General features: G+C 32.8%; 1 protein-coding gene across 1 annotated transcript; it reads right to left on the reverse strand.

The window, feature by feature from the left end:
• Nucleotides 1-11,253: 11,253 nt before the first annotated feature.
• LOC107361986 (phospholipid scramblase 2-like) lies at nucleotides 11,254-13,064 on the reverse strand. The gene is made up of 5 exons (XM_015928957.3): nucleotides 12,549-13,064; nucleotides 12,317-12,475; nucleotides 12,155-12,251; nucleotides 11,663-12,029; nucleotides 11,254-11,585 (listed from the first exon to the last, which is right to left on the reverse strand). The coding sequence occupies exons 1-5, from the start codon at nucleotides 12,709-12,711 to the stop codon at nucleotides 11,556-11,558; spliced, it is 816 nt and encodes a 271-aa protein (XP_015784443.2). The 5' UTR covers nucleotides 12,712-13,064; the 3' UTR covers nucleotides 11,254-11,555.
• Between the last annotated feature and the right edge of the window lie 27 nt (nucleotides 13,065-13,091).

A 13,091-nucleotide genomic window follows, 5' to 3' on the forward strand; every position in this document is an offset into this window, starting at 1 on the left:
ATCAATCAAAGAAAAGATGAGTATAATAGCTACAAGAGCTTATTTTTGAACAGTTAACCTTTTCACCGCAATTGATTCAACCATCTTTCTATCCTTTTCTATCTATTGTTGATGGTGTTGATATAGGGAATGTTGATTAATGATAATAACTTCAAGGTTCAATGGATTACATATCGATCCATAACTGGACTTGAACATTGAAACACTCAATGGAATGGTAAATGTTTCTTATTTCACTAATTTTAACAGGCAACTTTAATCAGGCAACTCCAAAAAACAACAATGGCAATAGCTAATGTTAATCTTGTCCTGGGAGTGAAAATAACCTATGGGGAGAAAGTTTGAGACAAATGTTTAATTGCTCGTATCTTTTTCAAAAATCTTCTTAACTTTTCAGTTCAAACGAGTATAGATTCAACAACTCTTGTTCTTTAAATCGATATATAATGACCTACTATACATAGCACCTTTTGCTTCAAATTTCATGTTTTTGGCACCCTTCTGCGGTGATTGAAGTTGAATTTTTAAATTTTTTTCTGATTTGTTAGATTTAATTATTGTCGTCTTAGGCATAATATCATAATTAAAATATAAGATTTTGATAGGTCATAGAGTGTTTTGGAACGTTAGCAAGTTAAAAAAGCTTTAAATGTTATATAGCCTCTGAATAAATGGATCTTGAATTTAATCGATTTTTTCAAATATTTTTTCTTATGAAAAGAGGCAAGAAATCATTCAATTGTCGCAAGAGTTAATGATGAATTAAAATTGATCAGAATGTTCGATGATCTTGAATTTCTCACTGTAGATGAACTGAACTTCCTTTTCAGTCTCCTGAAAGTTTCAGTGCTCCAGCTAATCGGATTAGCAAGAAAAAAGCTTAACACATGATTTGTATATTTGTCTCAAACTTTCTGCCCATAGGATATACAAAACTCCAAACTCAGGTAAGTTAACATTATTTTATTGTATTTAAGCGCAATATTCACATTTCATTTATTTCTACTCCTTTCACTCTCTCTTTCTCTCTCTCTTTATCATCATTTTCATCTTCTTATCTTCTTTGTTTTTCCTTTTTTCTCTTTCTTTTATCACTTCTTGATGTTCCTCTTCAATTTAAACCAAACCCGGAGTCAACTCAAGACTCAGGCTTCTTAGCTCATGGCATTTTCGTTAACCCTGAATATCGCCATTTTCCACCTTTATACACTCAGCGCAACAATTATAAATACACCGGTTTTTTCCAATTATAAAGAGAATGCAATGAGTTGAGATAAATTGGATTAAATCAGAAGATTTGTCTTGAGATAAGAAAAAAGATGATGTGTCAAAATCCATATTTAAATTTTTTAATTAATGCTAAATTGAAAAAAAATAAAAATCTGCGCGCGCATTAATTATAAATACAGATTGAAAAATTGAATTTAATTATGAGTCTGAGCGCCATTTAGTTTGACAACTTCAAAAAGTCGATTGTTCATGCTTCGAACAAGATTTTGCAATAGTTCAGGTTCTAAATTGTACCATGCATTTTCAATTGCATTCCATAATTCATCGACCTTATCATATTGTCTATTCGCTGCATAAACTTTCCTAACCATTGCGGCCCAAAGGTTCTCAATCGGGTTCAAATCAGGGCTACAGGCAGGCCAATCCATTAATTTTACTGAATTGTTAGAAAAAAACTCTTTTGATTGCTTCGAAACGTGAATTCGGGCGTTATCTTGTTGGAAAATCCAGTCATCTCCAGCATTATTTTGAGCATTTGCTAGCAAATTTTCCTTGATTACAGCAATATAATCCTTTGAATTCATCGAAGGAGTAATTTTAACTATTGGTAGCACACCATTAAAACTAAATGCAACCCATACCATTACAGTTCCACCTCCGAAATTCCGTTTTGAAAACACTCTTGTCGGGGTATCGATCCTATGCCAATAACATCTCGATCCATCCGGTCCATCGAGGTTAAATTTCTTTTCATCTGAAAAAATCACATTCAGCCATTCATCAGTCCATGTAATATGCTTTCTGGCGAACTCCATCCGTTTCTCTTTGTGAGAATCCGTTAATTTAGGTTGCGCAACCATTTGACTATATTCAAAGAGATTCGAGTCTCGAATTGCTTTCAAAACGGTATTTTGGCAGACAGGCAGTTGCAAGTCATTCAGAATCTTTCTTGATGATGTTCCAGGTTGATCTGCTAAACGCAAAATTCTTCTTTTATCTCTATCACTAAGAGATTGACGGCGTCCAGATCCAGGAGTTGCACCATAATTTTATCGCAAATTCACGAAATTTTGCACAACGGTATGGCTACAACCGATTTCAGCAGCAATTTTCCTTAAAGATAGTCCTTGAAAATGTAAAGAACTAATTTGGCCCTTTTCATATTCAGTTAACTCGGTTCCTCTAGGCATAATTCACTTTTTTAAGTAAAACTTAGGTTGAATTCAATTAAATAGAAAATAACTCAAAAAATATACAAAATATCGAAAAGAGAAGTTACTATTCGGAAAGAAGACACAAAACTGACCCTGAAAACACTATTTCTGAACTTTTATTCCCTTTATTTTTCCTAATTAGTTAATTCTTTCCATCTGTATTTATAATTTTTGCGCGCTCAGAAATCCATATTTAATCCAATTAAGTTAATTCAATTGATATTGTGAGATTTTTGCACTCAAAACTTAACAATAATCCTTTCTAAGGAAGATTAACTCAATCCAATAAAAAAAACGATACAGTACGATATACGATTACGATATCGATCGAAATAGATTTCAAAAATGATTTACTATTATTTTGCTAATCTTAATAACTTATTCTGATTAGATTCTGATATTTTGACAATTATCGTAGAGGCGTTATATCCTTGAGATATTATCTTTCCTTTCCTACGTCATTTTTTAGTTGTTTCAGCCAATATATTTTAGCAAATAAGTTGCTCATTTCGTAAACAAATGATGGCATAATGCTAGATCTTGATTTTTTCATATATTCGAGAACCTTTCTTGCTGATTACAAATATCTTATTAACTTTACTTTATTTCAATATTTGATGAAAATTGAAACCATTTCTGTTTCTCTTTTGTCAATATTACAACTAATTTTGTTTCTTTACTTTTACAAGATTTCATGCTCTTCGAGAAAACTGGTAATAAAGAACGCGATAGACCGGGAATGTTTGATTAGGACGCAAAAAGACACAATTTTTAATATAACACCTCTTTTCTCAAAACAACCTGAAATCATGCTATCATGCTAAAGAGCTGTCGTTAAATTGATGCAAATTGATTTAATTGTGTCTTTTTAGTGACAACCTTAGAGGTTTATAATAGGTGGTCCAATAAGTTCTTATAAAAAGTTAGTTCACATTTTCTCTTATTCAAGTCGCTAGTATAGCAATGAAGAGGCCATTTTGAAGGCAAACTTTAGAAAGTTTCATCACTTTATTTTCATTCATTCAAAAGTTATTCCAATTCTAAGGCCATGGATTACGTTAAATACCGTGCCGTAATAAAATTCCTAGTTTTAAAACGCCTGTCTTATGCCGGTCTTACGGCCGAATTTGAAGCTGTTTATGGCAGGTACAAGTTCAGTTCGTCCTTCATTCGAAAATATGCTCAACAATTCAAACATGGCTGAACCAACATATTGACGAGCCTCGCCCGGGGAGAACATTAGAAGTGGACCATACAACGATTGCCACCCGTGCCAGGCCAATCATTGAGGAAGACCCAAGAACAACAACGGAAAAACTTGCAGCCATCTTTAATGTATCGAGAGGTACCATGTCGGATATTCTACACAATGAACTTAAGTTCAAAAAATTGGCCGCAAAATGGGTCCCACACGCACTTTCGGATGAGCAAAAGCGTGAAAGAATCGCTTGCGGTCGCGAAGCTTTGGACCTTTTTGGAAGCTACCGAAGTAGGTTTCTTGAACATTTATTGACTATGGACGAAACCTGGATATGTGCGAATGACCCTTTGACCACTCAAGAGTCAAGACAATGGGGCAGACCCATCACAGGTCAGTCGAGAAGTTCGTAGAGAAATTCATGGTTTAAAGATTATGGCCTGTGTTTGGTGGGACCACCATGATATTATCTTGGCTAAATACTTGCAATAGGGTCAAACTGTAACCGCGGCCGAATATTGCGCCCAAATAGAAGAAGTTGCCGCCATCTTGACAGAGAAAAGGTCATGGAGAGGAGCGACCAAACCGGTTTTCTTTCAAGTCAATGCAAGACCTCACAAAGCTGGCCAAACAAAGACCCTTTTATCCAACCTTGGATGGAAATTGGTTAAGAACCCCCTTATTCACCTTACCTTGCCCCGTCAGACTTTTTTCTGTTCTCTAACTTAAAAAGGTCACTCCGAGGACACGTTTTTAGCAGCCGAGATGAGATTGTTAGTGCCGTCAATGAGTACTTTCTTCAAAGCCCGCTTTTTGGTTTCGAAGCGGTCTGCCTGCTCGTTGGCAAAACTCATTGACCTGAATGGCGCATATCTTTAAAATAAAATTTTTTGCTCCCCTTGAACATAATTTTTATACGAATTTATTGGATCACCTAATATCACAAATAACATTCAACTAATTGTAGTTTTTACTAGATACCACTTTTTTGGACCATTCTCTACAGATATTATATGTTGATGTTGACGTTGCAGGATGAAACATGATGCATGACACATGTTCATAACCATTGATAGATGATGTATTTTTCTGAATTTTATTGGACCACTCATATCCTTTAGCCAGTATGAGTTGAACATGTGACTAACACTATCAATTTTTACGATTTAAGATAATGACCTTTCAATGCTGGTTAGCGGTCAAAGAAATGACCGCGAATAACCTTGAGTACTCGAACTTATGTTTGTGCAATCTGAATAAGCTTATGGTTCAAGTCTGGAGTCTCGTGAGCCGTTCGTGACTTATGACTGCATGAAGACGTGAAATGAAAAAAACGCCGGGTATTCTCAAAATTTTAATGAATGACAAATTATTATGAGCAAGAATATAAAATAACTTTTTAAAAGGTTGCAAAAAAAATGGTGAAGCAATTTGATGGTCATTATATCATAAAAAACTCTTAAACAAAAAAGAAAGAGTAAGGGTAAAGGAAGCACATGCTGTTAACAAAATGATGTAAGCATTGTACTTACTATTTTTGTGTAATGTAATGACAAATGCCAATAGATGTCATTACATTTATACACATTGATTTTAGTTTGTATCTTGCCTAATAGCTGACGTTCGTTCGTCTATCAAATTGACTCGCTATCAAAGTGAAAAAATTACTGTTAGTTATCAAGAATACAAAGACTTTGCACGCACAAAATGTTATTGATTGTAAAATTTAGTTAACGGTAAGATACAAATAGTAATTAAACTATGGATAAACTTTTATGGATAATTTATTTCCTTTCGCTATATTTTTCAGATTAACAATTATAGCTGTATTGTCTCAATTTATTCCTAATTGATGATAATTTAGCATCGATTCAATAATCTTTGTCAGCGATGCAAGATATTTTCACTCTTTCTCTAATTTTTTATTTCTTTCATAACAAAAATAATTCTTAGTTGTTCTTAAACTTTTAATTTGTTTTCCTCTTTAAGTTTTTTTAAAAAGGAATCCACACATCTCCGTTATCATAAGCACGTTTGATGGTCTCATCGGTTGGCAAATCATTGATCTCAAACTGTTTTGCGTATCTACGCTTAACTTCAGCATAATTTTTCAACACATGGTATTCTAACGCAAAAAATGCCTTTTGCTGGGTTGAGTAGCGGGTTTCGGCCATTGGTTTGCAAGGTTATAACTTTGAAACGAGATAAAACTAAGCAATGAAACTTCACATATATTTAAGACAATGCTTGTTAAACATTAAAAACAACTTTTGACACTAGTATAAAGATCAGCTTTGAAACAATCGCTATTTAAAGTTAATCAAACCCGATAACGCCCATTTTGTGAACGGAGCGCTGCAGCTGCAAAATGTCAAAATTTGCATAAACCAAAACCAGGTGTTAACCTATCAAAGTTGGTTTTCACTTAAAAGTAGAAGTTTTTTAGTTATTAATAATCAAACGTCCAGGGGTCATCACCAATCACCCTGTAAACCACCCCAGGCTGCTTCACAAGATTTCATGTTATTCGAGAAAACTGGTAATAAAGAAGGCTGCAGGCAAGTTCACCGGAAAATGAATTCCTAGAAAAACCGATTATTAGAATAAAAAGTTTAAGGAAAAAGAAACGATTATCGATGGAATACAAATTTAAACTGAGAAACGTTCATTTAATATTAGTCTAAATAATAGTTTCTCAAAGCACATTGTGATAACATTATATCTATTTATATTGGTTAATATGGAATTAGAAAAATAATGTAATATGTAATAATAAAATAATAGCTGATGAAATAGTAAACCAAATCGATGGAATTAAATATTGTTTCTGTGATTTCCGTATTGATGGATGTAGATCAAGAATAATTGTGAACGAAAACAGTGATGGTCTTACAATGACACAAAAAAGGATCATTCACTTCATGTCAATTCAGAGACAAAGATAACTCAACTAAGATTGAAGATGGAAATGCGTCAACATATCAAAGAAAAGCCATTGGAATCAATTAAAACAGTTTATGATAATATTGTTATCAAAACATTAGATGGAAAAACACAAAATGAAAAGGGAATCATTGCACAAGATTTGCCTGAATATGTGTCAATGAGGACAACAATAAGACAATCTAAAGCAAAGCTTACTCCAGCTGAACAAAATGATAGAATTGATATCAACATTGATGGCGAATATGGCAAAACGATTGGAGGTGAAAATTTTTTGTTATTTCAAATTGGTTCGACTGATGAAATTATAGCCTTTGCAAGTGAAACTAATTTAAGGAAATTATGTGAAGCTGATAAGGTTTTTATGGATGGAACTTTTCGTGTTGTTGCTCGTCGATTTCATCAACTTTACACCATTCATGCTATGGTTGAAAATATTATGTGTCCTTTAGTTTATGTATTACTAATGTTTATGTAATACTAATGCCTGATCGAAGGAAAAAAAATATATTAGAGTTTTTTGACAATTGTAAGATGAAGCTGAAAAAATTGGCGCTAACTTTGATCCATCAACTTTCCAATTCAACTTTGAAAAAGCTACTTTTCACGCTATCAAAACTGTATTTCCAAGATCAAATATCAAAGGCTGTAATTTTCATTATACTCAAGCTATATGGAGACGCTTAAATAAGCTTGGTTTATCATCATATTATAATAATTCATTCATTAGACCATTAATGAGGAAAATAATGTCGTTACCATTGGTTCCAGAGAACGAAGTTTTATCTGAATATCAGAAATTGAAAATTTCTTCATTTGATGAGCCATTACAATCGCTACTCAATAGATTCTACCAATATTTTGGAAGAGTATGGTCGGATGGAAAGTTCAATGTAAATGAATGGAATCATTATGGTGCATTTTGTCTCCGAACAACAAATCATCTTGAAGGCTTGCATCGTAAACTCAACGAATTGATCAAAACAAAACATCCAAACATCTTTACTCTCATCGACTTCATCGAAAAGGAGCAACAAAAAACAGAAATAAACATTTTACTTTCTCATTGTGGTCATCGTATCAATCCAATGAAACGAAAACAAATAGTTTTTAAACAGAAATTGATTAAACTAACAAATGACTTCAGACAGGCAATATTAACTTAAATCATTACTTGGAAAAAATACCAATGGGTCTTAATGAACCAATAAATGTAATTGATAATTTCAGTGACTCGGATAATTGAGGAACTTAAATATATTTCAATGAGAAGACAAATAAAATTAATAAATGTTAATTCAGGTTGAATACGATTATTTATTTCGATATCAATGTTGTTATCCGATATACTCATATTTACCATCGATTGTTGCTTTTAAGCTTTTTTTCTAGTAAACCTGTTTTCGGTAAATTGATTTTCGGTGAACTTGCCTACAACCATAAAGAATGTGATAGAACGGGAATGTTTGATTAGGACGCAAAAAGACACAATTATATATTTAATGACTCTTAAGGCAGATCTATTGAAGGGTAACCTACAATCATGATATCAACTAAAGCGCATCATTGTTTAAACTTGTTTAATTCTTGTGCAACAGAAAGTTAAATGTTGCAAAGTTTTAACTCAATTGTCACTTTGATGCAAAAATTGACACAAATGGATAGAAATGGGTAAAAATTAATTTCCTCCAAGCTTAGACTCTGTTAGTTTGTTATGAAATAAAACTGATTCCATTCGGGCGATTTAAAGGGTTCATCCGAGCTACAGTTTTCGAGAAAATCGTGTCCAAACTTGAAACTTGGATTGCGCTTTTGTGCGGTTATGGAAGCAGATCTTTTCAACAAACTAATTTTACTGATGAAACTTTTGATTATCAACCAGAAAATGTATTTATTTTTAGAATTAGAACTTTTCTTTTTCTGTACAACAGATTCGTTCGAATTTCAGTTAAACCGATCGCATTCTGCGACCGTAAGAGAGAGACCGTAAAATGATAAAACTGTGCGATTTGTTGGTCATAATTTTATAAAAAAACTCGACAAACATGAGTTAATAGTTAACAGATTTGATACGATTCCATTTGGTGTAAATTGATAGAAGTTTAAATTTATTTTGTTTTGTATAAAATAATACATATGATAAATATAAGGGCAAATATCCAACTGCAGAAAGTTCAACTCTCACACATCACCAATTAAACCTAAATCAATCTTATCTTACCTAACCTAACCTTCTTAGTTGTTGAGTGTTATTCCACATCTAATTTTCAACGTTTACCCAATATAATTATCCAGAATCACATTGCGTTTAAAAAAGGTTCATTTCATTGAAACGGGATTTTATCCAATCCCATTTTATTCGGATCATCTGCCTGCAGCATCACTGTTTAGTTTCAAAATACATAAAATCCTGTATAATCAAGAAAAAAAAGCATAAAGAAAATAAATCTTTTCCTTGAAATAATATTGAATAGGAAAAAAGATACTTACAATTAAGAAACAAGCTCCCAATAATACAGCTTTGATATTGACATCTAAATCCATTGGGAATGAAATGCCGAAATGATCAGCGTCAGTGAATACTTCTCGAGCTAAACCAGACTATTGTTTAGTTATACAACCGATTTGAGTGTCACCATCGCGTGATAAAACTTTAAATACAACATCACCACAGAAAGAGAAAGTACAGAATGATCCTTCAATCCGTAAAACTGTTTCACCAGAAGAATCGCATACTTTGAATTTTGGCTCAAACAGACTCCAAGTTTGTTCAATATGGCCACAAATCACACCAGAAGCAGTAACTTGCATACTTTGGAGACAACAAGGGAAACAACATCCTTGACATTTCAAAAGTCTGAATGGAAAATGAATAATAATGAAGAAGCCTCAATAAGAGATGAGTTATTGACAGATTTAATGTATTACCGGTAGATATTTAAAACTTCTTGTTCCTCGCTATCGGTAATTTTCATATTAAACGGTCTTACAGGCCCACAGCAAGCCCTGGTACAGCAATCGGAATCTAATGAAATCAAGAGAGAAGAAGTACAATTAGTTGAAAGGTTACTTGCGATATCAACATGTTACCTTCAATAGCATTGAATATTTTCTGCCCCATACTGTTTTTAATGTGATATTTGTTTTTTGTCTCAAAGCCAATGAAAGCTTCAAGAAGTTCAACTTTCTGTTGAATAAGAAGTTGATCAATTTGAGTTAAATATTCTAGTCCTGGTGGGCAATTTGGTATCAGTGGAGTTGGCACCAAATTACCTGTTAAAATATAAAAATAAAAGACAAATTATATTTACTTAGGGGAAAACCTGCAAACAATTTAGGTATCTAGGTCGATAGTAGTTTCGCTCCATAGTAAAGCCGAGGATAAAATGACTGCACCAAGTGTGTACCTGGTTGCGAATGAAACACATTATTTGATGGTCTTTCGGTTTGAGGACCAACAAGATATCCTGGAGGTTCTTGTATTGAATTTCGAATGGAAATGTTTTCTTACAATCACTGAATTAAATTTGTTTTAACTTCTTTTAACAAGAAAATTAGCCCAGATCCCAATGAAAAAAAGCTTTTTTATGCAGCCTTATGGCGCAAATATTAACTCATTAGTGACTCAATTGTTCAAAAAGGGTGGTGACTTTGAGCTTCCTCTCAGTCAATCGGCAAAAATTTAGTCAAACTTCTGATTTCCAGATAATGAAAAAGAGATGATCAGTCGTATCGTTGATAAGATGGCGGAAATAGATAGACAGAAAGTGATTCTTTAGGAGATATAATAGATAGTTCTACAGTAATGATAAGGTGATTAATCGATATGTTGAATGAAATATCTGCATTTCTTGATCGAAACAATCAAAATATGTTGAAGAGCCATGAAAGCCCAAAGAAGACAAAACACACACATTGAATGATAGAGTGAGTGCTTTGACTCATTTTCGTTCATCGGGATTAGACATGGACAGTTCACTGCTTCATTTTATCTCTTCACTTAACTCATCTTTAAAAATGAAAGTTTATAATGCATTGAAATGATATGCTTATTCAACATTCGATATTGTTTATACAACATTAGAAGAAAAATGAACTTTCCAATGGCGCTCATAAAAGCTCAATCCAGCTGGTTGAGGAAGAGTAAGATGATCTATGATTATTTATTAACGATGAAAAAGTTTGTTTTTGTATATTAAAGGTCAATATTTTAACCATTTATTACTTGAGAACGGATCAAGTTAAAGAAATGAAAAATATATCCTATTAAATAGTGGTTAATCAGTTCTCAGCAACAAAAAATTAATCATAGTTAAGCATAACAAACATCTTATTAACTTTACTTTATTTCAATATTTGATTTTAGACCGTTTAATATGAAATAACGAGAAGTTATAAATCTCTACAGATATTATATTTAATGTTGATGTTGCATGATGCACTTTGATAGAAACATGTTTGTGCTTAAATGCGAAGAACATCAAAGGGACCTGGATGTACTAATATATTATCAGCATTTTAATGAATGAAAACTTATCATGAGCAAGAATATAAAATAACTTTGGAAAAGTTGAAAAAATGGTGAAAGCGATTTGTTGGTCATAATCACATAAAAAACTCGAAAACATGAGTTAATAGTTAAGATATTTGATACGATTCCACTTGGTGTAAATTGATAGAAGTTTAAATTTATTTGGTTTTGTATGAAATAATACACATGATACGTATAATGGCAAATATCCAACTGCAAGAAACTCAACTCTAACACATCACCAATGAAATGTGAATCAATCTTGACTACCGAGAAAGCCTTCATATTAGTTGTTATTCATAAATGTTTGGTCGCATCTAATTTTCAACGTTTACACCAATATAAATATCCGGAATCACATTGCGTTGAAAAAAAAGGTCTCTTCATTGAAACGGAATTATATCCAATCTCATTTTATTCAAATCGTCTGTCTACAGGATTAATATTTAATTTCAAAATACATGAAATCCTGTAAAATCAAGAAAAAATCACAAAGAAAATTAGTCTTTTTATTGAAATCATATTGACTAGGAAAAAAATACTTACAATTAAAAAGCAAGCTCCCAATAATACGGCTTTAATTTTAACATCTAAATCCATTGGAAATGAAATGCCGAAATGGTTAATGTTGCCGAATAATTCTTGAGCTAAACCAGACCATTGTTTAGTAATGCAACCAACTTCAATTTTACCATCTCTTGTTAATACTTTAAATTTAACATCACTGCAGCAAGAAAAGTTGTTAGATGACCCTTTAATTCGTAAAACTGTTTCGCCAGAAGCATCACAAACTTTGAAATTACGTTGCCAAAGACTCCAAGTTTGTTCAATGTAACCACAAATGACTCCAGAAGCAGTAACTTGCATAATTTGGAGACAACAAGGGAAACAACAGTTTTCACATTTCAAAGGCCTGAACGAAAAAAGTATAAAATAAATAAGACTCAATAAGAGATGAATCGTTGAAAGCTTAATGGACATGCATTTGTACATGTTTTCATCCATGTGAATCACGCTATGAACATTAACATATATTACCGGTAGAGATTTATAACTTCTCGCTCCTCGTTATCGGTAATTTTCATAATAAATGGTCTATTAGATCCACCGAAAAACCTGGTACAAAAAGTGGTATCTAATGGGTAAAGTGAGAAGAAAGTACAATTAGTTGAAAGGTTATTTGCGATATCAACATCTTACCTTCAATAGCATTGAATATTTCCTGGCCCATTATGTTTTTAATATGATATCTGTTCTCACAAATGTCAACTCTCTGTTGGACGAGAATTTGATCAATTTGGGTCAAGTATTCTAATCCTGGTGGAATAAAAGGCACTGGATGACCCGACTGCCAACCATCTAAAAATCATCATGAAAATATAAGAGAACAATTAGATTCATTGACATAAAACATTCAGGTAATCGGTTTTACCAGGATTGGTCAATGGTAGTTTTGCTCCATAATAAAGCTCAGAATGAAATGGTTGCACCAAGTGTGTAGCTGGTTGAGGTTGAACCAAAAGATTTGATGGTCTTTCGATTGGAGGATCAACAAGATATCCTGGAGGTTCTTGGATTGAATTTGGAGTCAACATTATTTATTTTAATCACTGAATCAAATTTGATGGAACTTCTTTAACAAAAAAATGAGAGGTTTAGCACAGATTAGACATGGATATTTCATCGACTGTTTGCCTTTCGTACAGTAAGGGTTGAAATAATACGACTCATAGTGAATAATGGGCTTAGGAAACTATTACTAATACTTCGTGTTAAATAACAAGGAACACAACAAGAGAGAAACAAAAATGTTACTTTCAGACTGAGAGTTCCCAGTGCAAACCACAAGACTGGACTAGATGTTGTTAATTTTTTATGTTAATCATTAATAAGAAAAACGTTTATGAGCATGAAACAGAGAAGCAGATCAAATTATCCTTTTTGAGTCATAATCAAAGATCATTACATGGCTAAG

Source organism: Tetranychus urticae, chromosome 1 (assembly GCF_039701765.1).
Source record: "Tetranychus urticae isolate SD_2017Ah chromosome 1, NJAU_TeUrti_SD_1.0, whole genome shotgun sequence".
NCBI lineage: Eukaryota > Metazoa > Arthropoda > Arachnida > Trombidiformes > Tetranychidae > Tetranychus > Tetranychus urticae.